Source organism: Perognathus longimembris, chromosome 1 (genome assembly GCF_023159225.1).
Source record: "Perognathus longimembris pacificus isolate PPM17 chromosome 1, ASM2315922v1, whole genome shotgun sequence".
Classification (NCBI taxonomy): Eukaryota; Metazoa; Chordata; class Mammalia; order Rodentia; family Heteromyidae; genus Perognathus; species Perognathus longimembris.
In genome coordinates this window covers 5,170,799-5,198,421 of record NC_063161.1, presented here as the reverse complement: position 1 = coordinate 5,198,421, position 27,623 = coordinate 5,170,799, and the positions used below count along the sequence as shown (strand labels likewise).

Below are 27,623 nucleotides of genomic sequence, written 5' to 3'. Positions count from 1 at the left end.
TGTCCCGTGCCGAGAGAAATTTTTCTCTGGTGCCAACTAAGTATGGCTCACTCAACATGAGTCAGAGATGGTTAAAATTTGACAGCAAAACAAAAATCACATAACATGTTTCTGGTACCCATTAGATCAAAAGTTAAGACATAGCCCAACTAGTCCTTTGGTGGTGTAATGTATTGACAGTGATTGTGAAAAAGAGGTAATACCTGAAGTGACTCCTGAGGCCCTTTGATCCTGACTTCACTAGCCCAAGAAGGGTCTGAGACTGCACAGAGCGTTATGAGCTGAGGCCCTGCGGTCAGGAGCAAGCCAGCTTGTGCTTCAAGAGCGTTTTGCTTTACTCACACTAACAAAGGAATATTTCTCCCCTTGTTTTAGACGTTGGTGGGCAGCAATGGGACCATTCTGACCACAATGCCTGTGATGATGGGACAAGAGAAAGTGCCCATTAAACAGGTACCTGGGGGTGTCAAGCAGCTAGAGCCCCCGAAAGAAGGAGAAAGGCGGACCACACACAATATCATCGAGAAGCGGTACCGTTCCTCCATCAATGACAAAATCATCGAGTTGAAGGATCTGGTCATGGGCACAGATGCTAAGGTGAGTGCCACGCAGGCTGCTATTTTATGCCCTGCTGTCCTAGGCTTCAGTGAGTGAATACAGGAATGAAAAAGATAGGCTTGTTTGTTTGTACACCAGTACTGAGGCTTTGAACTCAGGACCTTGAACTCTCAAGCTACTTTTTTCATTCATGGTTGGCCCTCTACCAGTTGGGCCACACCTGCAGTTCTGGCTTTTTGCTGGTTAATTAGAGATAAGATTCTAATGGATTTGTCTGTCTAGACTGTCTTCTAACCACAGTCCTCAGATCTCAACCTCCTGAGTAGCTGGGATCCTAGGTATGAGTCATTGGCACCTGGCAAAGAGGTGCTCACTGAAGTATCTTGGTGTTTGTTAGGATTATAAAATATTAACTAATGTGAGGGGACAGTGTGGAGAGTTGGTAAACCAGTGGCCTGCTACGACCTTTGACTCCTTTGAGTGCTACTGAGAGATAGCTGTCACTTCACCAGTGGCCATGTACAGGACTGTGTGTACTTGGAAGCAGCTGAGGTTATTGCTAACATATTTTTAGCTGTATTAACAGGTGGGTAGCAGTAATTTTACCTTTTATGGAATAAGAGAAAGAAAGTAGAGGTTGGATCTTTGGCCAAGAGTAATAAACAGGAAGTTGAGTTTTCTCGCGTTTTGGTGAATGCATCTAGCAAATGGGAAGGGTTTTTGTTTTGTTTTACCTATTATCTATTTCATGTCAACTCTGTTTTGAAAGAGTTTCATTATTTGCCTATAACCTACAAATCTATAAAGTATGGGTTTTAAGTAAAAATATATACTATTACTTAACTCTCTTTTCTTTTTTTTTTTTTTTTAGTCTTGGGGCTTAAACTCAGGGCCTGAACACTGTCCCTGGCTTCTTTTTGCTCAAGGCTAGCACTCTGCCACTTGAGCCACAGCACCACTTCTGCAGTTTTCTGTATATGTGGTGCTGGGGAATCGAACCCAGGGCTTCATGTATTAGAGGCAAGCACTCTTGCCACTAGGCCATATCCCCAGCCCCCAGTCTTAGGTCTTGACCTCAGTGTCTGAGCACTGTCCCTGGCTTCTTTTTGCTCAAGGCTATCACTCATACAACTTGAGCCACAGAGCCATAGCACCACTTCTGGCTTTTTCTGTGTATGTGGTGCTTATGAGGAATTGAACCCTGGGCTTCATGCATGCTAGGCAAGCACTCTACCATTGGACTACATGAGCTCTCCATGGGACTCTTATCTCCAATTAACTACTGAGAAAAACCAGAAGTAGCACTGTGGCTCAGGTGGTTGAGTACTAGTCTTGAGCAAAAGAAGCTCAGGGACAGCACCTAGGCCCTGAGTTCAAAACCCAGGACCATGGGCTGGGAATATGGCCTAGTGGCAAGAGTGCTTGCCTCCTATGCATGAAGCCCTGGGTTCAGTTCCCCAGCACCACATATATAGAAAATGGCCAGAAGTGGCGCTGTGGCTCAAGTGGCAGAGTGCTAGCTTTGAGCAAAAAGAAGCCAGGGACAGTGCTCAGGCCCTGAGTCCAAGGCCCAGGACTGGCACAAAAGCAAAAACAAACAAAACCCAGGACCAGCACGCCAAAAAGAAAAAAAGAAAGAAAAATTAAAAAAAATTAATTTTAAATGTATATGTATATAGTTGTATGCTAATATTAGTATAAGCAGTAGGAACAGTAGCTAATATTTATTGTGTTGAATATGTGCTAAGCTCAAAGCTAAACCTCACGCGTTTTCTCATTTAGTCCTCACTGCTATGCTAGCCTGTGGTTTAGATGGTCTTGTTATTCTCATGTTAAGGAAGAAAGAAGTTCAGAAATAAAAAGTTACGTAGTCCAGACAGCCACCAATTAAACCCTCAGCCATGCCCCCGTCCACAAGCTCAGGGCTCTGCTTCAGCCTGCACAGGTTTTATGGCATTTTATGCATTTTCTTTCTCAGATGCACAAGTCTGGTGTTCTGAGGAAGGCCATTGATTACATCAAATACCTGCAGCAGGTCAATCACAAACTTCGTCAAGAGAATATGGTGCTGAAACTGGCAAATCAGAAAAACAGTAAGTATGCTTGCTGGGAAATGGCCGTGAGACCTTGGCGGTGTGTGAGAAGCCTGAGATGGGCACTAGCGAGGGGCCACAGATGGGTTCATGGCCCAGCACTGCCCCAGTGCAGGTGGATTTTTTATTTGCAGAGTTCTTGAAGGGCATTGACCTAGGCAGTCTGGTGGACAACGATGTGGACCTAAAGATTGACGACTTTAATCAGAATGTCCTGCTGATGTCTCCCCCGGCCTCCGACTCGGGGTCCCAGGCCGGCTTCTCTCCCTACTCCATTGATTCGGAGCCAGGAAGTCCTCTGTTGGACGATGCAAAGGTATGCGCTTTTGAAATTCCCCATTCTTTGAAATCTCTTCCGTTTCTTTTAAGAAAATAACAGGGAGACCACAGAGAAGTGGTCAAGCCAAGTGTTAAGAGGACTAGAGAGGAACGGGAATTCTGTGAGGTTATCTAGGAACTAGATAAAGAAACAGGATACACCTGTATTCTCAGCACTGAATAGGTTGAGTAGGAGAATTACAAGTTTTTTTTTTTGCCAGTCCTGGGCCTTGGACTCAGGGCCTGAGCACTGTCCCTGGCTTCTTTTTGCTCAAAGTTAACACTCTGCCACTTGAGTCACAGCGTCACTTCTGGCCATTTTCTGTATATGTGGTGCAGGGGAATTGAACCCAGGGCTTCATGCATATGAGGCAGGCTCTCTTGCCACTAGGCCGGCCATATCCCCAGCCCGAGAATTACAAGTTTGAGGCTGCCTGGACTACACAGTAAGATCCTACTGAAAGCAAGAAAAGGGAAGAGAGGAGAGTAGGGAAAAGGAGGGCTAGAGGGAAGGAAGGAAGGAAGGAAGGAAGGACGGAAAGGGATAGAAAAGAGAAAAAACATAAAAGAGGAGGAAAAGTAATGGAAGTGTTGAGATTGATCAAGATAAAATATTTGCATGAATAGACATGTCCAAATGAAATTACCAGCTAGGCACTGGTGGTTCATACCTGTAATCCTAGCTACTCAGGAGGCTGAGTGCTGAGGACTGAGGTTCAAAGCCAGTCTGGACAGTAAAGTTCAGAATTAGATTATTATAAGCACGCCTCCCAAAGTGGAGGTGTGACTCAAGTGGTAGAACATCAACCTTTAGCACAAAAGCTAAGGAACAACACCCAAGCCCCGAGTTCACGCTCCAGTCCCGGCAGGTGTGCGCACACACACACACACACACACACTACAAGTAATTGCTGCAAATAAACATATACACACAAAGGAGAAAACTGACTGGAGGGTAAGGTGAAGGGTGGAACTCATTGTTCCTCAGGTTTAACTGGGCCTTGCTAGAAGGCTCTGGAAGGCCCATCAGAGAAGAACGAGTGCCAGGTATGGAATGGGGACCCAGGGGCTCTGGGAATTGCTGGGGCGCCTCGTTACCTCCATTGTCTGAAACGGGCTTGGCAGGACCACTCCGTGAGGCTGATCGCTTTATTTAGGATGAGGCTACCTTGGGTCCTCTTTCTGGAAATGACTACAATTTGAAATCTTAACAGACAACATTCCAACCAAGGGCTTTAAATTGTTTAAAAAGCAGAAGAAAAGACCTCTAGTTGGAGCTTAATGGAATTAGTTAAAAGAGGCTCTAAGCCTAATGATGTCCCGGGGGACCTTAGAGACCACTGGGTCCCATATTGTGTTTTCACATTCCAGTTTCTGACTCCAAAAGCAAAGTTTCTTCCTGGTGAATGTTTTTTGACTAAGCTGTGTATTGTATCATATACTTACTTTTCCTAAAGAAGTTCTATTTTTGAAATGTCTTATAAATGTGATTCTGTTTGGTAACAGCAAGCCCTATGACATATAATTTGAATTAGGGAGGCTTCTGAGTCATCCAAAGGAATTTTCAGTTCGTATTAAAATATTGGGAGTGACATTGTTCACATCAGGGCCCAGGGGCCGTGTGGGGCCGGCCTTCCTTCCACGCCCGCCCTGGGCTGCCAGGGCCTTTGCCGCCACCCTCTGTAAAGTGGGAGAGAAAAAAAGAAATGTTCAGGGCTCGGGGACGTGGCTCAGTTGGTGGGGTGCTAGCCAGTGAGCCTTTTAAAACGTCATATACTGAGTTCCAGTCCAGGTCTCAAACCTTAAAAAAAGGGTGGGAGGGGGGAATGTTTAGATGTTAAAAAAGGAAAACTCAGGCAGATCCATGCTAAAACATTGTCTTTTGTCATCCTTGTTGAAGTATAACTTAAAAGCAGTAAGATATACCTATTTTAAATATACAGTGCCATGAGTTTTAACATATGGGTGCACCTCTGTTACTGTTACTATAATCAAAATGTGGTACGTTTCCACCAGCCCTAAGAGCTCTTTGTACACCTCTGCAGATGTTCACATACCTCTCTCCAGTCTCGAGCACCTACTAATCTGAAGGCTTCCAGGCACTCAGTTTCCTTTCACCTCCTCTAGAATTACACAGAAACCTAATCCCGCCTTGTTTTCTCTTTTATTATGGGAAGATGCACTTTAAAAGAAAGTCTCTCGGGCTGGGAATATGGCCTAGTGGCAAGAGCGCTTGCCTCCTACACATGAAGCTCTCAGTTCGATTCCCCAGCACCACATATATGGAAAACAGCCAGCAGGGGCGCTGTGGCTCAGGTGGCACAGTGCTAGCCTTGAGCAGGAAGAAGCCAGGGACAGTGCTCAGGCCCTGAGTCCAAGGCCCAGGACTGGCCAAAAAAAAGAAAGAAAGAAAGTCTCTCTGCCTTTGGTCTCTGGAACATGTGCTTTGCTCTTGTCAGGGAGAGGAATAACGTGCCAGCGTTTAAGCAACAGATTGTAAATTGTGGACTTGTTAGCTCGCTCCTGGCTTTCTTCCTATCTAACCTAATGGTCTTGAACTTAAACCTTCTAGTCTGTAGAAATCCATGAAGCAATCATTCTAACCCTGAGGCTCTGTTTTGAAGGTCAAAGATGAACCAGACTCTCCTCCAGCAGCCCTGGGCATGGTGGATCGCTCTCGGATTCTGCTGTGTGTCCTCACGTTCCTGGGTCTCTCCTTTAATCCACTGACTTCCCTGCTGCAGTGGGGAGGGGCCCACGACGCTGACCAGCACCCATACTCGGGCTCCGGCCGCAGCATGCTCTCATTGGAGTCAGGTAGATTGAGGGAGGGACTGGAGGGGCAGAGTGCCATGTGCAAACCATGTGGCTATTCACTTAGTTCCACAGGGAAAGCACCCCCCCCCCGCCCCCTCCGCTTGCTTCTGACACAGAGGCTGGCCTCAGTTACATTTTGGAGGCAACAAGGCAAACCCAAGTCTGGAAGAGCAAAACAAATCAGGATTCCATATTGTTTCAAGTACTCTGGGCAAGAGGAATGGGGACAAAGAGAGTAGAACCAATTCATGGAAGGATGTGGTGATTTTTTTTCCCCCTGAATTGTGAAACCGGTGAGATGCCCCTCTTTAGGTTCTGGAGGCTGGTTTGATTGGATGGTGCCAACTCTCCTGCTGTGGCTGGTAAACGGTGTGATTGTCCTGAGCGTCCTGGTGAAGCTCCTGGTCCACGGGGAGCCCGTGACCCGGCCACACTCCCGCTCCTCTGTCACCTTTTGGAGGCACCGGAAGCAGGCAGACCTGGACCTTGCCAGGGTAAGTTCTGTCTCTACTTTCTCTCCTCATTGAGCTTGGCCAAGAACTCAACAGCCAGTGTTGAGGCCACGAGTGGATAAAGTCCTATGTCAGGTGCCTTGGTGACAGAGAGGAGAAAGGGACCCTCTGAGTAGTCACAGGACAGTGGAGGAGAGGGCACCTGTTCATAGAGGGTGTGTGGACACAAGGTCTTCCTCTGCCATGGGAATTTGATGACTGAGGGGATGGAGGATATGAATGGGACTCTCCAAATCAGATAGGACAGAAAGGCACAGACAAGGACCGTCCAGGTGACAGTGTTATACTTGGGCTATTTGGGGACTGGCAAGTTTGATGGGTGTATGTTGGGTGCAAGATATGTGGGAGAGGGAAGAGAGTAAAAACTACTAATGTTTTTGGTTTTTTTTGGCCAGTCCTGGGCCTTGGACTCAGGGCCTGAGCACTGTCCCTGGCTTCTCTTTGCTCAAGGCTAGCACTCTGCCACTTGAGCCAGAGCGCCACTTCTGGCCGTTTTCTGTATATGTGGTGCTGGGGAATCAAACCCAGGGCCTCATGTATACAAGGCAAGCTCTCTTGCCACTAGGCCATATCCCCAGCCCTAAAAACTACTAATGTAACTTGGCCTAAATTGGAGTGAGGGTGACTCTTAAACTGACATAGGGCTTTATTTGCAGTTCTCTAGAATACCGGGCAAGGTTTTGAGCAGGAAAATTAGCTGAAAGATTTTACTCAAAATCAACAATGGGAGTTTATAGGGAGGAATCTTTGGTAATTCACAGCCCTGAAAGAAAAGCTACACGTTTGAAGGTCTTAGGAGACATGTGAATCAACATTCCGAAGGGGCAGTAAACTGTGAGCCTATTTTCCCCTCCTCCAAAGTCTATTAGGACAAAAATGCTACAGCAAAGCCAATGACCATTGTACACTTTTTTTCCAGTCCACAGTTTTTGTTTATTTTTTATTTTATTTATTTATTTATTTTGCCAGTCCTGGGCCTTGGACTCAGGGCCTGAGCACTGTCCCTGGCTTCTTTTTGCTCAAGGCTAGCACTCTGCCACTTGAGCCACAGTGGCACTTCTGGCCGCTTTCTATATATGTGGTGCTTGGGAATCGAACCCAGGCCTTCATGTATACGAGGCGAGCACTCTTGCCACTAGGCCATATCCCCAGCCCCCACGGTATTGGTTTATTTATCAAGAGAAACTATTCATTAGCCCAAATATTCATGTTTCACAGTTCAGGAACACAGGTCGTTCCAAATTCACTTTGCACTCTGAAAGATACCGGCCTTCCTCATCTCCTCAAAATCCGTCATGGAACTTCATGGATTCATAATTCCTGTAGAAATCTGCATATGCCTTTTCTTGGTTCAGCCACTCCATAGTTACAGAGAGCTGAGGCTTCCAGAGAGATGATGGGTGCTCCAACAATATGAATCCGCAGACACTTGGCCAGGAAACCTTGGGTCTGTGGCTTTGCCAATGCACCGGAAGCCATGGTAGCAACAACTGTCCTCGACACCCACGCCCTTCCCCATTGCATACTCTTTCTGCTCTTTTAGGGAGATTTTGCAGCAGCTGCTGCCAACCTACAAACCTGCCTGTCTGTTTTGGGCCGGGCACTGCCCACCTCCCGCCTGGACCTGGCCTGCAGCCTCTCCTGGAACATGATCCGCTACAGCCTGCAGAAGTTGCGGCTGGTGCGCTGGCTGCTCAAGAAGGTCTTCCAGCGCTGGCGGGCTACAGCAGCCAATGCGGCCGGCTTTGAGGACGAAGCCAAGAGCAGTGCTCGGGATGCAGCCCTGGCCTATCACAGGCTGCACCAGCTGCACATCACAGGTGAGTGGCAGCTGCTGCTTTCTGGCCTGCTGAAATGTCCCCGGGCCATCTCCCCCTTAGTTTGCTTGCCAGGTCTTCACCATGGTTGAAGCCCCTTTTACACTATTGAAACCAACCTTCCACCTGTGTGCATAGCAGCACACTTCACCATCTTCTAAGATGCTTTTTATTTTTGCCAGTCCTGGGGCTTGAACTCAGAAACTGAGCACTGTTCCTGGCTTCTTTTGACTCAAGGCTAGCACTCTGCCACCTGAACCACAGCACCACTTCTGGCTTTTTCTATATATGTGGTGCTGAGGAATAGAACCCGGGGCTTCATGTATACGAGGCAAGCACTCTACCACTAGGCCATATTTCCAGCTCCATAAAATGCATTTTTTAAAATAGTAATGTCTCGGGCTGGGGATATAGCCTAGTGGCAAGAGTGCCTGCCTCGGATACACGAGGCCCTAGGTTCGATTCCCCAGCACCACATATACAGAAAACGGCCAGAAGCGGTGCTGTGGCTCAAGTGGCAGAGTGCTAGCCTTGAGCGGGAAGAAGCCAGGGACAGTGCTTAGGCCCTGAGTCCAAGGCCCAGGACTGGCCAAAAAAAATAGTAATGTCTCTATATGCTTCATGTATCCAGTGAGAAGGGACACATCATGAATTATTCGGCAATGATAGTTAATGGTAAAACTTAAAATTATGACATCATAGATTTGATGAAATGCAGACCTTTATTTCAGTAAGCCTCTGCTCTAATAGAAAGGCAGACAGGTCATCGGATGAGTGACAGCTCAGTGTATGTGAAGTCTGGGCTTCCTGCAGAAGGTGTGCAGGTGTCCTGCAACGGAGAAGCCCCGCCTCGGGCAGCTTCATAGCCGCAGCTTGAGCCTAGCATGGGGAGGCTAGCGGAGCTCAGACCCGAAAAAGCAGGAGGATCTGGATGCTAGGGGGTCTTGTGGTGTGTGCATACAATACAGTGAAAGGTGTTAGGAAATAAGGACCCCAACAGACTGGCATCCCTGCATTTGAAGACGATCCCTCCAGTGGTAGACAGAGGCTGGGAAAGAGAGCCGTGAGGCTAGAGTCAGGGATCAAATAGGAGCTGATGCAGCCAGAAGACAAGAGATGCCTCAAAGCCAGATAGAAAATGAGCAGGTGGAATTGAATTGACAGGGCTTGAGAAGGCTGGATGTGATAGGTAAGGAAAAACCCTGACTCGGATGATTCTCTGGCTGGCTTGGGAGTCCGGTTGGACAGTGGTGCCGCTGGCATCGGTAAAGGAAACGAGAGGAGGAGTTTTCCCAAGAAAGGCTTGACCCACTGTTTTGGACACTTGTCTGTAGGACATGGAGGGGAAGTATTCATTAGGCAGCTGGACTTGGAAGAGACGGTCAAGAAGTCTGTGGCTTCCATACTGTACTCGTCCTCCCCCTTCCCCTCTCCCCCTGCTGCCAAAAGAAAGCTTTATGAGAAAAACAGATGCACCAGGCCCGTGCAGAATGAATTACGAAGGCTGAGCACTCCCCACGCCGCCATGGGGACAGCCCAGGGGAAGACCCCTCAGCTGAGTGAGAGGAGGAAGCCCAACTCTGCCACCACCGGGGCCTCAGCACACCCTTCATTGGCCAACCCTGAGATAAGGAGCCTGCTTGGCCTTGTAGTGAGCAAGCAACCGTATGAAAGCCTCAGGACAGTTGTGCTGTGCAGGGGCACCTTGTCCCCTGACCTCAAGATGACCACCCTCCTCCGGTGCAGCTTTTCCAGGTCCTCAACCTATGACCCCACACGTGTTGAGGCTCAGTGCTCGGTCTTGTTATTTTCCTGTCCATAGGATGTTTAATTCTATATGGATCGTGCATATATATGCTCAGCTCAGTTTGGGGCTTACAGGTTCGAGTTTTACGTTGGCTGTTACCTCCCCTGAAGTGTTTGGAACCTTAGAACTGTATCAGCAGAATATGGCCATGCTGTTGACACTTTTGAGTCCTGTGCAAGGATCAGCAGTCCTGCCAGCTCCCATTCTGCAGAGCCCCATGGCGTGTCCCTGGCCGTGCCGGGAGGGACCGCAGACAGGACCACACAGCTCCTACGTGGCAGAGCCTGGCGTCACATCTGGGCCTCTCCTCTCACGGACTCACCTTTCTTTCCTGCTCCCACTGTAGCAGATTGCCAGCAAAGCAGGGAGGTGTCTGGTTTGGAGATCTGTCCACATGAGCGTCTTTCTGCCTGCCCTAGGGAAGCTTCCGGCGGGATCTGCCTGCTCCGATGTGCACATGGCCCTGTGCGCCGTGAACCTGGCTGAGTGTGCTGAGGAGAAGATCCCACCCAGCACTCTGGTTGAGATCCACCTGACGGCGGCCATGGGGCTGAAGACCCGCTGCGGAGGCAAGCTGGGCTTCCTGGCCGTGAGTACCTTCCCTGCTGAGCGCCTTCCCCAGCCCGGAGCTGCAAATCAGGGTGCCTGCCCCCCCTCCCATTCCACGACCCAAAGGAAGCTCTTCCTAACCTCAGGTCCCAATTCAGGGCTGACCTGAGCTCTTTGCAGATAAGCACTGGTTTCCTTCCTTCCTTCTCTTCCTTTCCTTCCCTTCCCTTCCCCCCTCCCTTCTTCTTTCTTTGTGTGACAGTCCTGGGGCTTGAACTCAGGGTCTGGGCACTGTACCTGAGCTTTTTTTTTTTTTGCCAGTCCTGGGCCTTGGGGGGCCCATTCCCCCCTCCCATTCTACTTACAGCAGAGAGCAAAATGGACCAAGATCCCTTCCCTCTTGGCTCGACAGCTTTATAAAAACATTTTGTTGCCCTGAAGAAAGAACAGTGGTTCAGAGATATAATGAGACGTCTCATAGGGATTCATATTCAACTCTTCATTCTTGGAGGTTGTGATTTTTATCTCCTGTGTTGTTTTTTTTAATTTACTCAACAGTATTTATTGGGCACCTTGTAGGTCTCACAGCATTGTAGATCTAGAAATAAAACCTAGTGCTAGCCACGCACCGCTAGCTCAGTCACTCCTAGCCACTCAGGAAGCTGAGATCTGACGATCACGGCCTGAAGCTAGGAAAGTCTGTGAGACTCTTATCTCCAGCTCACTATCAAAAAGTAGTGGAGCTGTGGCTCAATGGTAGAGTGCTAGCCTCGAGCAAAAAAAAAGCTGGGGGGGCTGGGGATATGGCCTAGTGGCAAGAGAGCTTGCCTCCCATACATATGAAGCCCTAGGTTCAATTCCCTAGCACCACGTATACAGAAAACGGCCAGAAGGGGCGCTGTGGCTCAAGTGGCAGAGTGCTAGCCTTGAGCAAAAAGAAGCCAGGGACAGTGCTCAGGCCCTGAGTCCAAGGCCCAGGACTGGCAAAAAAAAAAAAGCTCAGGTACAGTGCCCAGACCCTGAGTTCAAGCCCCAGGACTGTCACACAAAGAAAGAAGAAGGGAGGGGGGAAGGGAAGGGAAGGAAAGGAAGAGAAGGAAGGAAGGAAACCAGTGCTTATCTGCAAAGAGCTCAGGTCAGCCCTGAATTGGGACCTGAGGTTAGGAAGAGCTTCCTTTGGGTCTGGCCAGCAAACTAATTCCTGATCCTTGTGACCAGCTCGTTCACAGTATGTGCTGACCACTTGCTTTCTCTTACTCTAACCGAAACAGGCATGTCAGGCACTTGTAGTCTCAGTCAGGAGGTTGAAGTGGGAGGATCCCTTGAGCCCAGGGATTCAAAGCCAGCCCTGGCAACAGAACAAGACCCCATCTCAGGGGAAAAAAACAAAAATTGTCCCTTATTCTCTGAACTCTTCAGGAAATATTTTGTATGTCTGACAAGCAGTGAATAGTTTAACGTGTTTCCTCAAAACTTTCTTCCTAAAATATTTATGTATGTACATAATTTATTATCATAGGTGATGGATTATACCATAAACCCTGATTTGCCTCTTCTCAACCTGATGGTAGATCTCTGGCATCTTTCTTTGTAGTTGTATGCTACAGAGGTAGCTGGTACTGCTAAAGGATGTATGGACTATTTCTAGTTTTTCCCGTTGCAACTGCTCCATGCAGAGATCATCTTTGCGCACTGTCTTCACCCACCTCAATAAGAATTTCCTCTAGAGAGGGTGATGTTGAGTCAAGGGATATAAATATTTGAAACTTGAATAGCACTGCCTAATTTGCATAGTAGGTGAGAGAGGGAAGGAGAAGAACTGATCTGGAAGGCGATCGCCCTTTCTGTTCACTCTGCTAAATTAAGAGACCCAGACAGTCCTTCCATAAAAAGGAGGAGGCTTGGAATTTGGCTCGATAGCTTGAGCTAGCAAATGAGCCGGGTGTCAGGAGCAAGAGGAAAGCTGGCCTCTCAAAATGGTTTAGACCAGAAGGTTCCAAACTTTATAGGTTCATGTCACTATTGTTGTGTTTGGTTTATGGGAGGGGTGGGGAGGGGTGGTTGTTTTGTGACAGGGTCCTGCTATGGCCTAAGCTCCTAGAACTTACCATGTGGACTAGAGTGACCTCAAGCTCATGGTGCTCCTGCTTTTGCCTCGCAATGGCTATCTGAGCATCATCATGTTTTTATGGTACCCTAGCTAGGCCAAAAATTACCTTACAACTTTGTCTGTTGGTGCCAGTCATTAGAATATACTTAGAGTAAGTATAACTTCATAGCCGAGTAGCCGTTTGGAAAAAGTCATCCATGAAGTTGAAAGAGGAAGCTGGGCGTCCATAGCTCCCACCTGTAATCCTAGCTACTCAGAAGGCTGAGATCTAAGCATCACTGTTTGAAGCCAGCCTGGGAAGAAAAATCTGTGAGACTCTTATCTCTACTAAAACTGCCAAAAAAGCTGAATATGGTAGAACTCTAGCACTGAGATAGCAGCACCCAGGCCCCAGAGTTCAAGTCCCAGGACTGGCAAAAGAAAAATTGAAAGAAGACATAATACTTGATCCTTAATAAACATGATTACTTTCTAATGGGATTGAGTACCTACTGGGCACTTGACCCTCTCAAGCCTCCAACACATATTGTATACAGACACTCCCTTTCTTGTTCCTTGTGGGTAGTCACACCATACTTGCTTTTTTTTTTTCACCTTAACAACCTCCAAAAACTCAGCTGCACCAAGATAGGATATCACAGGAAGGTAGCTATTAGAAAAATCACTATAGAGCTATAATGACAAGAAAAATGAAAACAAGTTATTTTTTTAGTTCCCCTAGTGCCTATCCTGTGTTTATGTCTTTCTAGTTCAAACTACTAGCCTCCACACTTTTCTTTTTTTTTAAAGAATTTAGCTCAAACTATACCTGGACGCAAGCTCAAGGCCCTGAGTCCCCTACCATAAACAAAATCCTCACATAGCTCAACTAGGGAGGCAGAGACGTGAGCATCACAAGTTTGAGGTGCCTGTAATCCTAGCTGCTGCAGAGGTGGATATGTGAGGATCCTGGTTCAGAGCCAGCCTGGGCAGGAAAGTCTCCGATAAATAAACTACCAAAAGGCTGGAAGTGGCGCTGTGGCTCGAGTGGTAGAGTGCTAGCCTTGAGCAAAAGAAGCTCAGGAACAGTGCTCAGGTCCTGAGTTCAAGCACCACTTTGAGCCGCAGTGCCACTTCTGATTTTCTGGTGGTTTATTGGAGATAAGAGTCTCATACAGACTTTCTTTTTCTTTTTTCTTTTTGGCCAGTCCTGGGCCTTGGACTCAGGTCCTGAGCACTGTCCCTGGCTTCTTTTTGCTCAAGGCTAGCACTCTGCCACTTGAGCCACAGCGCCACTTCTGGCTGTTTTCTGTATATGTGGTGCTGGGGAATCGAACCCAGAGCTTCATGTATACGAGGCAAGCTCTCTTGCCACTAGGCCATATTCCCAGCCCTTCACAGACTTTCTTAAAGCCCAGGCTGGCTTTGAACGGCCATCCTCAGATCTCAGCCTCCTGAGTAGCTAGGATTACAGGTGTGTTCCTCTTAGAGCAACCCACCATATTTCCTTTGTTGGTCAGGCCTGTGGAACAGGCTGTCCTTGGGAACAGGTTAGAGCCAAGAGTTGGGGGCAAAGGCCCCGGATTCTCGCCTCCCTCCCTCCCTTGTCTCCGTCACACTGTTCAGCTGCATATCCCCCCATTTATTACCATGCAGGTTCAGGGAATGCTTTGCGGGTTGCAGGGTTCCTCTCTGCTTGCTTGCTCCCCAGCTTCCTGTGCACAAAGCTGCCAGGAAAGAGGAGGGAGGACTGTGCCACTGGCCTGCGAGCCTCCCTTGTCCCTGAGACCACTGCCTTACAGCCACTGTGAGAATGTGTGTCTGTCTCTGGAGCTTTCGCAGATTCAGGCAGCTGTCTCAAGCTTCCCTTGAGAAAAGGTCCTGCCTCTGCCTCCTTGAGTGGTGGAGCTTCGTCTGTGCTATTTCTAACCCTGACATTCAAGTCTTCTGAAGCTGTTACATTAGCTGATCACTGTTTAGAGCCCAGAAAAGGTCAGAACTGCGAGACTACCAGACCATGAGCTGAATGCCCTCATGGTGGCAGTGGCTGGAGGGGGGGTCCTCGGCTGTACTGCAGTGCCTGCTCGGGCTCCCGGAGCCCCATCTGGGCCGCTTCCTCCCTGGCTGCCTCTCCCTCCTCAGCCTGGCCTGTGCACAACAGTTCCAGAGGCTGGGAAATCATGACATTTTAGGATAGCGGTATTGACATTCAAGAAAACGGTGGAACTTCCTAATGCAAGCAGTGGGCACCATGGTCCCTGCCATTCTTGTCACTCGAGCCCGGGACTCCGTTTTCCTGACAGGTGGCAGCGAGTCCTGGACTTAGGGGGCACTGGCCCTTGGAATCCCCAGCAAAGAGGCTTTCAGAGTCCCTTGGTGGTCTTTCCTCTGTGTTGGGGTTCGTGCGAGGCAGGCTGGGGGATCTCTGTGAGGTCACCCTGCAGAGACGGCATGCGCGCATGCCCGTTCCCGCATGTTCTGACGCAGACCTCCCAGCTGCCATTTTGTGTCAGTGCTGCCTGCCGTGACACTGGCCACCACCACCAACGCTTTATCGTCAGAGCTAAGAAAGGTGAAAGTGAGTAAGGGCAAAATATAACTGGGCCTAGAAATACTTGTGAAAGGCATGAAGTAAAATGACGTGACATTGAAGGGCCGCCAGGCGTGGCACTCGCAAAGCTGAAAGTGGAGTGGCCAGGGGAACGTAAAGCCCTTCCAGGCTAGGCAGCCCCCACCCCACTCTCCGGGCCGAACGTCAGCCGGTCAGGACTGGCGTCTGCAGGCTTAGGCAGGCCTAGCAGCTCAGTGGATAGCATATACCTGCCCTACCTGGCAGGGTCCCTAGAACAGAGCTGCTTTCCCTAGTTTCTGGGATAGGGGTGCTTCTAGGGGTTCTGGCCTCCCGTCACCCCCTTCTCCCATACTTCTGAACTGGCGCCCTGGTGCTCTCTGCTGACCCCGAGATCTTGCAGCCGGCCTCCGCCAGTGAAGCTCTTGTCCGTGTCCTTCCACAGAGCTACTTCCTCAGTCGCGCCCAGAGCCTGTGTGGCCCTGAGCATAGCACGGTACCCGACTCCCTGCGCTGGCTCTGCCACCCCCTGGGCCAGAAGTTCTTCATGGAGCGAAGCTGGTCCGTGAAGTCGGCAGCCAAGGAGAGTCTCTACTGTGCCCAAAGGAACCCAGGTGAGAACGCCTTCACTCCCGCCCTGACCTGCGGACGGCCACGGGAGCCGCCCCTGCGGCAGGACACAGTTGTCCCCGACCTACCTAATCCATTCAAAAACCAACCAAGCCAAGGGCGCCAGTGGCTCACGTCTGTAATCCTAGGCACTCAGGAGGCTGAGATCTGAGGATCAAGGTTCCGAGCCAGCTTGGGCAAGAAAGTGTCTGACTCTGATCTCTAGTTAACCATCAAAAGGCTGGAAGTAGAACTTCAACTCAACTGTAGAGCACTAGCCTTTAGCAAAAAACTCAGGGACAGTGAGTGCCTTCACCCTGAGTTCAAATCCCAGGACCAGCACCAAAACACACTCACATACATGCACACACACCAGGCCTGATCCTCTGGGAGACTAAATAACTTGCCTGAGGTCAAACCTGTGGGTGGCGGAGCTGGTTTTGCAGCCATGCTTGCGGAACAGTCCAAGCCTGAGGTCCTTGCATGCAGTGCCACACACGGTGAGCTGTGATTAAGTGCCGACTGTGTTCCCAGCCCTTGTTGCGGGCACTTTGGACACAGGATGTGTGGGGCTTGCAGTTTCCTGGCCTCTGGGCGCCTCGGGAAAGCAGAGGACATGTATGGAGCAGTTAGGGAACAATAGGTGGCAGGCATTTGTCAAGTGCTCCGCGTAGTGACAGGAACAGGGCTCCAGGCGTCGGAGGGACATGCCAGCTTGCTGTCCCCGGCATTTGATGGTGATCAGAGTTGACTTGCCCTGCCTCGGAGTGGCACAGGGTAGACTCAGACGCTGAGCACTCCGTAGCTTCCTGCTTCCTGCCGTGTTTGTCCCGCTGAACAGGGAGTCTGTGGGGAGGGGACACACGCCGTGCAGCTGTGGGGGAGAAGGGGCCTCAGCTCTGGAGGGGGTTGCTGTCTTTTTTAAATAGGTAGGCTCAATATAAGAAGTATGTGTTATTTTTAAAATAACTGTTCAATATCAAAAGGTTGAAGGATGAAAGCAAGAGCAGTCCTTGTTCTGCCAGCTTGTTTGCAGCACGGACTTCCCCATCTTGGTCGCGCCTCTTGGAGTTCCCAGGTCTGGGTCCTCCCAGGGGAAACCCATGGCAGGCGTCCATCTCCCTCCTCCTCTGGCCAGAGCAAGGCCCGCGGGTGGCCGGCCCATCGTCTGCTGAGCATGGGGAGGGGAGAGCAGTGGTGATGACAGGATTTGGGCCTACCCATAAGTCAGCGCTCACAGGCATGCAGGGCCCGCGGTCTCGTCAGCTCAGCCAGAGCACTGCTAATCACAGGTTCTGTGGCAAGGCTCTGTGAGATAAAAGCACAGATTCTTCATTGTTTCATTGTCAAGAGCATAGCAACCACCACTGCAGCCTTTTTTTCCTTACCTGGCTGTTCTCCCTAGCCATAAAGACAAGGGACAGCCTGTGAGACTTGGTATTGTGTACACACACTCACACTCACTCTCTGCTTATTATCAGGATCATATCACATTTGATTGTGTAGAGGAATTTAATCCCTATTACAGGGCCCCACTGTTTCTTAGATTATTCTCCCTATCTTTTCTCCATGAAGACAAAAGTGCTAAAGCATTCATCAGTAAGACCAGGGGTGGGGGGGGCGGCGGGGGCTGCTAGCCTAGAACCCAAGGCCTCATAGATGCTGAACATGCTCTTTTGCCGCTGAGCTCCATCATCAATGCTAAAGGCTTGAAGAGAATTCCCATTTAAGCTATCTTCCCTTCCTCTTCTTTAGCTGACCCCATCGCCCAGGTCCACCAAGCTTTCTGTAAGAACCTGCTGGAGAGAGCTGTGGAGTCCTTGGTGAAACCTCAGGCCAAGAAGAAGGCCGGAGATCAGGAAGAAGAGAGCTGGTAAAGTCCCCAGGCCCTGTACCCTTTGTAGTTATTTTTCTATGCCAGAGCACAGGCGTAGACCCTGTTACCAAGTAGAGCCCGCCGTTGGAGTGAGTCAGGAATTCAATGAGCCGCTTCGCTTTTTGGAGTAGAGCGTGGCCCGTTGAGAGGAGAGGAGGTAGGAATGGAGGGCAGAGATTCGGCAGAAGACAGACAGCTCTGGTCCAAATACATCTGGACCCAGGCTTCAGGAAGTACGCAGATTTTATTTGGAGGGGGTGGTTAGGGTGGGTTACTTTGAGACAGGGGCTCCCTGTGTAGCTCAAGCTAACTTTGGACTTGCGATCCTTCTGCCTCAGTCTCCTAGTCACTGAGCACGGGCTTTCCATCACAGAATGAGACCCAGGAAGCCGAGCGCTAAGGGACAGGCCATTTGAGCTGAGACAGTAGGAAACTGTAGGAGAACATGAGGGGAGGAAGGAGAGGGGGGGGGTGGCGTGTCAGTGACGGCGCAGCAGACACGTGGAAGGCGAAGGCTAGCGGTGTGAGGGGCAGAGCTGCCTGTGCCTGGGGCAACGCCAGGACACAGCCAGAAACCATCCAGCAGGCTGGACAGCGAGGCCGGAGGTGGGTCTCCACACCTTAGCCTTCCTAAGACTCTCTTTCCTTTGCAGTGAATTCTCCAGTGCTCTGGAGTACCTGAAGTTACTTCACTCCTTCGTGGACTCTGTGGGGTTTGTGACCCCCCCCTTTTCCAGCAGCGCTGTGTTCAAGTCCGCCCTGGGTGAGCATCTGGGGCTCCACACTCCAGAGGTGTTGTGGTCTGTGTGGGTCTGGGGTCGGTCGGGTGGACACAGAGCGTCTTCGCTGCTCCTGGGTTTCCAGCTACGGCCTCTGGGGAGCAGCTCCCCGGCCTGGGCAGCATTCCAGGGGACAGCGAGGGAGTGAATATCGTCCTCCGGCTCTGACTGGTTTCCCAGATGCCAGGATGGGGCAAGGTCCTGTGCAGGGACCAGGCGTTGCTTTCTGTGGGAGGAGATGCCGTGCGGCGTGTAGATACATGTGCGGCGGTCACAGGCTCCGCCAGCGTCGCTCTGCCGGTGCTGACGTTGGTGTGCCGCTGTCCCCGTCCCCCCCAGGCCCCGATGTCGTGTGTCGCTGGTGGGCCTCCGCCATCACCATGGCCATCAGCTGGATCCAGGGAGACGACGCTGCCGTGCGCTCTCAGTTCGCCAACGTGGAGCACGTCCCCCCGGCCCTGGAAGTGACTGAGTACGTAAGCGTCCTCGGCCGCTCCCCTGCCCGCTCCAGAGCAATTGCGAGTGAGCCACTGGGTCGAAGCAGGGCCACGTGTGGCCGCCCTGGGGTGAAGGACGAAAACTGGATGCTAGGTGAGAGCTAGAGGAGCAGGCCCAGGGCTCGTGGAAATTCAGGCCCTCTGTGCACGCGGGCATGGCTCTGCCCAGCTCCACTGTCCTTCCCACTGCTGTCAGCGGCTCTTCCTCCTCCCCCAGCGTCTGTAGGAGGCACGAGGGCAGTGTGACTCCTCCAGGCTTCAAGCGGAGGCAGCAGTGTGGTGTGGCCACGAAACAGACCCCAGATAGTTAGTGAGCTCCTTCAGCCACCCCCCACTGCCCTGTCAGCCTGCTTTTACCACTGAGCTTTTGACATTCCTCCTCGAGACTCGCCTCTGCACCCACCAGGCCCTTAGCAGCGGCCGCCGGCAGACACGCTGCCTGTGTCTCTCACGCCATGCTCCCAGTGCTGCTTGGGACAAAGGCCCGGGAGCAGGGTCCTGGCCTCAGAGCCAACACTGGCTCTTTACTGACAACACAGAAGGGAGCTGAACAAGTGGGGTGAACAAGTTTGAGCCCTCTGTTCCCTGAAGTAGGTCTGATGCCCCAATCTTATATAGCCCCATTTTGTTTTATTTCTTGATTACTATAAAGGTGATTTGCAAACAGCTTAACCACATAAGTCAAGTAAAGAGCACACTCCTATTTTAGACAATGTCATCCCTTCCCTCACGTTTAGCCCCATTTTACAGCCCCCCGTTGAGCTCGCAGCCACCCTGCCCCGGCCCTGCTGTAGCCTGGCACCTGAGGGTGTCTCCCTTCGCCTCCCTGCCATGGTCTGAGCTGCGTCTCTTCCCAGCGGCACAGCCACAGCTCACAGCAGAAGGCCTAGGCAAGCTCCTGCCCCCGGGGGCAGTTACCCCTGGCTCCCGCTCCTCAGGAAGTGGTGGCGTGGGAAGCCTGGGCCGGGCTTCATCCCCTGTCCTCTCCCAGCCTGCTAAGGTTCTCCAGACAAATGGTCCTTAGGGAACACACAATGGGGCTCTGGCCGAAACAAATTAACAAAAGCCAGCTCCAGTGGCGCACGCCTGTCATCCCAGCTACTCAGGAGGTTGAGATCTAAGAGTCATGGTTCAGTGCCAGCCCAGGCAGCAAAGTGCATGAGATTCTTAACGCAGTTGACCAGCAAGAAGCTGGTTAAATGTGGCCCAGATGATAGACCACCTGAGCCCCGAGTTCAAGCCCCAGTACTGGCACCAAGGAAAAAAGCCTCAGAGAGTTTTGTTGTTGTTGTTGTTTGCTTTGCTAGTCCTAGGAGTTGAACTTAGGGATTAGCGCTGTCCCGGAGCTGGTTTGTGCTCAAGGCTAGCACTCTACCACTTGAGCCACAGCTCCACTTCCAGCTTTTTCTGAATAGTTTACTGGAGGTAAGAGTCTCATGGAACTTCCTGCCCAGGCTGGTTCCAGTCACCACCTACGATAGTCTCCCGAGCAGCTAGGACCATAGGTGTGAGCCACTGGTGCCCCACCCTCAGAGGTCTGGGGTTCAGTTTCAGAGGTTTCATTCCATGGCCACTTGGCTTCGTGGCTTGGAGACCCTGGTAAGGCAGGATATCATGGTGGGGACCGGGTGGTGCAACAAAGCAGCTCTCTTTTCATGGCAGCTGGGAAGCAGAGAGAGACAGGCAGGAAGGGGCTGGGCCCAAGATACCAGACACTTCCTCCAAGCCTTCTAGTGCCCATCACCTCCCAGTAATGCCAGAGTATGACTGTCTGTGAATTAGCCCATTGATTCTGTCGGAGCCATCCTGATACAGCACTTCCCCAGAGCACTCCCTCTGAACACGGTCTTTGGCACCAAGCCCTCAATGCATGAGCCCTCGGGGACATTTCCTGCCCAGACCACAGCAGCAGCCAGTGCCTTCCAGCACCACAGATACCGCGGTACTGTGACCACTTTGATAGAGGAAACGGGATAGGGGTTGCTTGCATTCTCAAGAGGCTTCTCAATGACAGTCCTGATGGCTAAACCAGAACAGCCTAGCTCAGAACCTGTGTTGCAAAGCTTGAGCTGGCTACCACAAACTGTTATCAGCACTGCTAGGATAGAACCATGTGCCATGTGTGGCGATCACCATCTCAGCCCCTCCACCTGTTACCCGGATGCCATTCCGCCTCTGTGCCGTGCTCTGAGCTGCCTCTTGCCTCTTTGCTGCTGCAGGAGCCCCCTGGTGAAGGCGATCTTCCATACCTGCAGAGCCATGCACGCCTCGGTGTCCGGGAAAGCAGACGGGCAACAGAACTCCTTCTGTCATTGTGAAAGGGCCAGCGGCCACCTGTGGAACAGCCTCAACGTCAGCGGGGCTGCCTCCGACCCTACCCTCAACCACGTGAGTGAGGGCCTCGAGGCCCCTCCGCAGGCGCGCGCCTCTGCTCTGTAACAACTCACCCACCTCAAGCTGTGTCCGAGAAAGCACACTGGCAGCCCCATCTCCAAAATGGTGTGTCAGCGCCAGACATCCTTTTGATCCAAGAGCAAGTCCCTGAACCCCAGATCCTGCTGGCCTGGGGCTGTGGCTTCCCAGGTGAACTGCACGGCCACTGCTGCCCCTCCGCGGCTGGGCGCTTGCACCGCCCCGAGGCCCGGACGGCCCTGGCCCCTCCGTGGGCGCTGTGCATTCCCGGCGGGCAGCTGGGGTGCATTGTAGTTGCATTGCATGTTCTGGCAGTACCTATGCAATGTTTCCACAGTGCATCCCAGAGGCCGGCCCCCCACTCGAGAGACCTGCGGGCATGCGCTGACCAAGGCCCGGTCACTTGGAGAGAGAAGCCTTCCCAGAGGGCGCCGCTGTCCCGGGAGGAAGGGGAGCTGGAGTACAGCCCCGCTTCCCTGGGGGCGTGGGGTGTCAGTCCTGTAGGGACAGACATGGCGTGGAGGAGCCCAAGACCAAAGGCAGGATAGGGAGCCGCTGCCCAGCTCCCCATTCGTCTCCCTGGGTGTGGTGTGAGAGACCCCCCCCTCTGGGGAGCAGAGCGGTCGATGCCACCCCTGGGCCTGGAGTTTGGGGAGCGGAAGTGGGGGGAGCTGAGAAGAGCCTGGTGGCCTGAGCACAGGACCCAGCCCCGGCGTGGAGCTCCGCCAGAGCCCACGCCATACGAACGTCATCCCGTTCAGGAGGGGCCCTGCTCCGTGGGCCCGGGATAGGACGCGTGTCGTGTAGGCACGCAGGGTGGCTGACCTGCCAAACACGTGGAACACGCGGCGTCCAGCGCCACCGCACACAGTGCCCACAACCGCCCTGCGGTGCCATTCCTGTTCTGTGAGAGGAAACGGAGGCTCAGAGGAATGAGGTCCTGTGGCTGATAAGTGGGGACCTAGATCCAACCCCGGCCTTGAACCACCAAGAAGTTCTTGTTCCTCCCTCGAGCACTCCCATCCCCAGCCCCTTCCTCCCACCACCTCTACATCCGGGCTCTGCAGCCTCTTCAGCCGACCTTGGATTGTTTGGGTGCCAGTCTCCAGGCCAGCCATGGGGGACCCCCTAGGCCCTCAGACCTGACTGTTGACTCCCCCACATCAGCTGCTTCCCTGTCCTTTCTCACCCGAAAGGGACTGCTGTTGGGTGTTGTCCAGCCGTGGCCTTTGCGCCTGCCCTGGCGTGGCTGGGGCGGGCCTGGAGGGCGCTGAGATTCCCGCCTTGGGCTCAGCCAGTCACCGTCTCTTCCTCCTGGCCTACCCCGCAGGTGATCCAGCTCCTTGCCTGTGACCTACTGCTGTCTCTGCGGACCACACTCTGGCAGAAGCAGACGGGTGCCAGCCAGGCCCTCGGGGAGACTTACCACGCCTCGGGCGCCGAGCTGGCCGGCTTCCAGCGGGACCTCGGCAGCTTGCGCAGGCTAGCCCACGGCTTCCGCCCGGCATACCGCAAGGTGAGGCGGGGCAGGCTGACGACACGGGCAGAGGGGGTCTGGGGTCTGAGCCCCAGAACCCAGCGCAAGTGCCCGTGGAGGTCCACTGTGGGGCCGGCCCGGAGGCTGCCGGGCACCTGCTCGGCCCAACAGTGGGGTGCATGCGGTGAGCCCCTTTGCTCGGCACACTTTTGAGTACCTGGGGTCGGCCAAGCTCTGGGATGCACGCCACCCCCCAGGCCCCTCGGGAGAGAGGTTGATCTCCAGGGCAGGGCACAGGTGGGGAGCACCCGGTCCTGACCACGAGGGAGCTACTCAGACTCCTCATAGCTCGGGAAGTTCTCTGTCATTGCTTTTCCCCAGCCACTCGGGCTTCGGCCCCGCCGACGTCCTGGGCAGACGTCCCTTCAGCACTGGCGAGAGGATCTGAGATCACTCTCTGAGGAGCGTTGTACAGTGGGGCTTTCTGGACCCATGGCATTTCCCTCTTGATTTATTGCTAGCGTAATGTGTTAGACATATTGTGGATATTTGAGAAAAGGTCACTAGGTTGCCCACGCTGGCCTCAAATTCCTGGACCACGGCAGTCCTCCAGCCTCAGCCTCAATAGTTTGGACTACAGGCTTGCACCTGCCATGCTCGGTTTATGTTAAACATTTCAAAAATACATTGCTAATTTTGTTTGACACACAGCTGCCTGTATTTTAGCAGGCTATGATGTGACATTCGATACAGGCACCTTACCGATAGTATCATAATCGGCATCTCCCTCATCTTAAACGGTATCATTTCTTTGCGTTGAAAGCAGTGTGTTTTTACCTGAATTACTTTCTAAATATCTGAGTGAGAAGATCCACAAATGTCAGGGCGACAAACGGGCTGTGATAGGCGAGGAGGAAGCAGCTGCTCTGGGGACACGACCTCACCCTGGGGGCAGGGGTGCCGGCTGGCTGCCCGCGGGAGCTCCCTCCCTCCGCACGGCTGCTCACACCTGCTCCAAAAACCCCCACTCCTTCCCCTCTCTCTGCTGCCCGGCAGCGCTGAGACCCTCCCCAAGGCTAAGACACGGCGACATTCAAGACTTGGGGAGCCGGGTGCCGGCAGCTCGCACCCACAATCCCCCTAGTCGTTCTGGAAGCTGAGAGCTGAGAATGTCCATTTGAAGCCAGCCCAGGCAGGAAAGTCCTTAAGACTCTTATCTCCAAGGAACTAGCAAAAGAAAGCTGGAAGGAGCTCTAGCTTTGTGCAGAAAAGCTCAGGGATAGCACCTAGGTCCGGAGTTCAAGTACCGGTATCAAAAAGAAAGAAAAAATTGGGGGGCGGGGGGTCTGGGAATGTGGCCTAGTGGTAGAGTGCTTGCCTCGTATACATGAAGCCCTGGGCTCGATTCCTCAATACCACCTAAACAGAAAAAGCCGGCAGTGGCACCATGTCCTTAAGAAGCCAGGGGAGGGGGAGACGGAGACGGGCGGGGCGGCGGCCTCCCTCCAGGCAGGGCCGCTGGGGAGGCGACAGGCAAGGCCCAGGCTCTGACGAGTCCTTGGGCCCGCAGGTGTTCCTGCACGAAGCCACTGTGCGATTGATGGCAGGAGCCAGCCCCACCCGCACCCACCAGCTGCTGGAGCACAGCCTGCGGCGGCGGACCGCCCAGAACACCAAGCCAGGTGAGTTCCGCCCTGCCCAGCCCGGGGCCGGCGCTGTGGGCTGAGTGGCTGCCAGTCTGCCCGGAGCGGGGCATGGTGGGGGTGGGGGTGTGGAATCAGTGGGGCCCCAGCGGGGCTGCAGCCATATGCATCTCACCCTCCCCCTCCCCCCCCCCCACAGGAGAGGCGGACGCCTGGCCCGGGCAGCGCGAGCGGGCCACGGCCATCCTGCTGGCCTGCCGACACCTGCCTCTCTCCTTCCTCTCGTCCCCGGGCCAGCGGGCGGTGCTGCTGGCCGAGGCCGCCCGCACGCTGGAGAAGGTGGGCGACCGGCGCTCCTCCAGTGACTGCCAGCAGATGATCGTCAAGCTGGGCGGCGGCACTGCCATCGCCGCCTCCTGACCGCCCCGCGCCCCTCCGCTCCATCCGCGTCCCAGGGCCCCGCCTCTGTCTCCGCTGGAGCGCCGCGGGGTGCGGATGTGGGGGGGGGGGCCGCCGGGCGGGCCCTGTAGACATCGCGTCAGTAGATGCCCGTGGTCCCGGCCCCGTGTGCCCAGAGGATAGACGGGGGCGGGAATGGGGGGTGGACCGGCTCCCCCCGCTAGTCCTCCAGAGACTTCTCCTCCGCGCCCCCCCTTTTTACCAGGCTCTCACTGTGGGGGCCTCTCCGGGCTCAGGACCTGCCTGGCATGCCCCTTCCCCTTTTTATACGAACGTTTTTTATACCCGTGTGCTTGCGTCTGCCGTGATGCAGGACGAAGTTGCCGTGGCATCCTGTTTTCTCTCGTGGGTCTGCATCCTCCCCGGTGCCTGACAGCCCCTCCATTGTTTTCTCATCATTCCCAGATCAGCCCGGGAAGGAGGGGAGCCCGGCCCCCCGGAGGTGGGCGGGAGGCAGGGGCAGGCCTAGGAGTGGTTGAAATAATGTTGGCATTATTTTTTAATTTTTTAAAAAATAAATGGTATCTTATTTAATTGTCCTGTTTCTTCCCACTCCCCCCGGGGGGGCCGGGCAGGATGGAGCCTCCCACTGGGCCGGGGTAAGAGTCTCCGGCCCCGGTTCTCAGTGCCGCCCCCCCCACACCCCAACTCCTACCTCCACAGTATATTTTTATCCCTAATCTTTTGTCCTGTAAATAAGCCGAGTGGCAAGGACCAACGCCAAGCCCACCCGCGCCAGCCGCTCTTTTCAGGGTGGGCAGCGGGAGCCCAGCTCCTAGCTGTAGGGGGGTCCAAGGAGGAAAAGTGGTCCGCCTTTGCTGGATCTCGGGGCTCGGAGCCCCCTGGGAGATGATTCCTCCCCAGGACCTCCCGAAAGACCAAAAAGGACCCTCCCCGTGGGTTCCTGCCCCTTCCGGAGGCTGGGGCGGAACAGAGGGTGGGCAGGAGCCCTGGCACAACCCAAGTGCACACAGCATGGCCCCTCCTTGTGCTTGGACCCCCCCCCCCACTTCCCATTTCCTGCCCTCCCCCACTGTCGCTGTAATTTATGACCTCCGCCCACAGGGCCACCCAGCCCTTGTGTCCTGTGTGTGTGTGTGCGTGTGTGTGCACGTGTGTATGTGTGTATACTGTGCCTTTTCTCTTTAGGGATTGGGGGTGGTCTTCCACTGAAAGGGGTGCACTTATGGCTTCCTTGATGTTGAATCATTCACCGTGTCCTGGATGTAGGTTACTCAATAAACACAGATTGGTTCCACCCAGCACAAAGCGTGTGACCGTCTGTAGCGTGGCTGCTGTCGTGACTGCTCCGGTGGCTGCCGCTCTTCCTCAGCTGGGGGCCAGGGACAGAGCCGCGGGGTAGCTTTGACCCCAGCAAGCCTGGCCTCTCCCAGTGCCAGCACACACTCCAGGGCCCCATGAGGGACCGGAAGCAAAGAGCTGTTGGTACTTCTGGAGTCAAAGGTCACGGTATATTGGAACGTTCCACCTTGTTCCCTGAACAAGCTGGCAGGTGGGCTGACAGCAACCGTTGTTTGTGATTTGGGATACTAGGTCTCCTTCCTTTGGGTTGAGCCACGTTTGTGTATGTGTGCTAGTCCTGGGGCTTGAACTCCGGGCCTGTCTCTGAACTTGTGCTCAAGCCTAGTGCTGTACCACTTGAACCACAGCTCCACTTGTAGGTTTTTTGGTGGTTCATTGAAGAGTCTCAGAGTTCGCTGCGTGGGCTGGCTTTAAGACTGTGATCCTCTGGTGTCAGCTCCTGATTAGCTGGGATTACAGGTGTGAGCCCCCAGCACCTGGCCTTAGGTAGATTGCCTCCCCCTCTTCCTGCAGGCTAGAGCCCTCAGACCCAAGTCTAGCTGGGTTACCTTGGGTGGTTTCCAGGTGAGCAGGATGGGGCTGGGCTCGTGGGCCAGGTGTGGATGATGTGCTGTACTTGGGGACTGGTGTATCGCAGGTACTCGGCGATGCGGGTGAGAGGCCAGGGGACAAGAGCACACTAGGGTTAGGATGGGCCTGGGTTAGGAGAGGTGCGTGGGCCTCGGGCATGCCGTTAGGCACCAGCCTGGTGTTGAGTCGCACATCCACGCCTGAGTCCTGTTCACCTGGACAGGAAGCAGCCCTGGCTACCGCCCTGGCTACCCAATTGTGCCATGGCTACCTCATCAGCATCTTCACTAGTGCCCCCCCTCCCCCCTTAGCCTCAGCCAGGCCCTAGGGGAGACCCAGGCCTCTCGGGGCTGAGGATGAGCAGAGATTGTAGCTATGTCCCAGCCCAACCAGGGCCTGTCACCATGGTGGGTGGCCTGTGTGCCCAGGAACTGGATTGTTGCGTGCATCTCAGCAAGCACCGTGACTCAGTACCTACTCTTCCCACGGTTCTGAACAGCTGGGGGACAGCCTGCCGGGGGGGGGGGGGGGGACACTTTCCCACAAGCCATGGAGAGGCCTGGCTTTTTCAGGGCCATGGGCTCCTGGGTCCTGGTTTTTCCAACAGCTGAGGATGGCCTGCCCTCGGGGGATGACAGACCGTGCCGGGTGGGTCGGGGCCTCAGAGCCACCCAGCCAGCCAAAGGAGAGCAAGGCTGCCCCTACTCTGGGAGCAGGCTCTTCCTGCCCACACACGTCCCAGCTCCTGGGGCGCCCACAATGCAGGAGACACCCCACCTGGGAGTCAGCTGAGTAACTCCCCGCAAGTTACTTGGGACCCACGACCAGTTTCCATATCTAAAGGCACAG

At 53.4% G+C, this 27,623-nt stretch overlaps 1 protein-coding gene and 1 pseudogene across 5 annotated transcripts in view; one reads left to right on the top strand and one right to left on the bottom strand.

Annotated features, from left to right (window-relative positions):
- Positions 1-27,623, top strand: part of Srebf2 (sterol regulatory element binding transcription factor 2) — a 68,872-nt gene that overhangs the window by 29,474 nt on the left and 11,775 nt on the right. For 4 of the 5 annotated variants that reach the window (XM_048354574.1, XM_048354592.1, XM_048354587.1 and 1 more), the window contains 15 exons: positions 376-597; positions 2,537-2,651; positions 2,786-2,967; positions 5,594-5,786; positions 6,099-6,280; positions 7,842-8,118; positions 10,342-10,511; positions 15,575-15,743; positions 17,494-17,611; positions 18,268-18,377; positions 18,733-18,865; positions 21,110-21,278; positions 22,633-22,818; positions 24,350-24,461; positions 24,622-25,415. In XM_048354574.1, the coding sequence (XP_048210531.1) occupies positions 376-597; positions 2,537-2,651; positions 2,786-2,967; positions 5,594-5,786; positions 6,099-6,280; positions 7,842-8,118; positions 10,342-10,511; positions 15,575-15,743; positions 17,494-17,611; positions 18,268-18,377; positions 18,733-18,865; positions 21,110-21,278; positions 22,633-22,818; positions 24,350-24,461; positions 24,622-24,842 (2,559 nt within the window). In that variant the 3' untranslated portion in view covers positions 24,843-25,415. Of the gene's footprint in view, positions 1-375; positions 598-2,536; positions 2,652-2,785; positions 2,968-5,593; positions 5,787-6,098; positions 6,281-7,841; positions 8,119-10,341; positions 10,512-15,574; positions 15,744-17,493; positions 17,612-18,267; positions 18,378-18,732; positions 18,866-21,109; positions 21,279-22,632; positions 22,819-24,349; positions 24,462-24,621; positions 25,416-27,623 lie in introns of those variants that run through there. The other variant, XM_048354580.1, reaches the window with a different exon arrangement.
- On the bottom strand, positions 7,460-7,809 carry LOC125357772 (annotated as a pseudogene).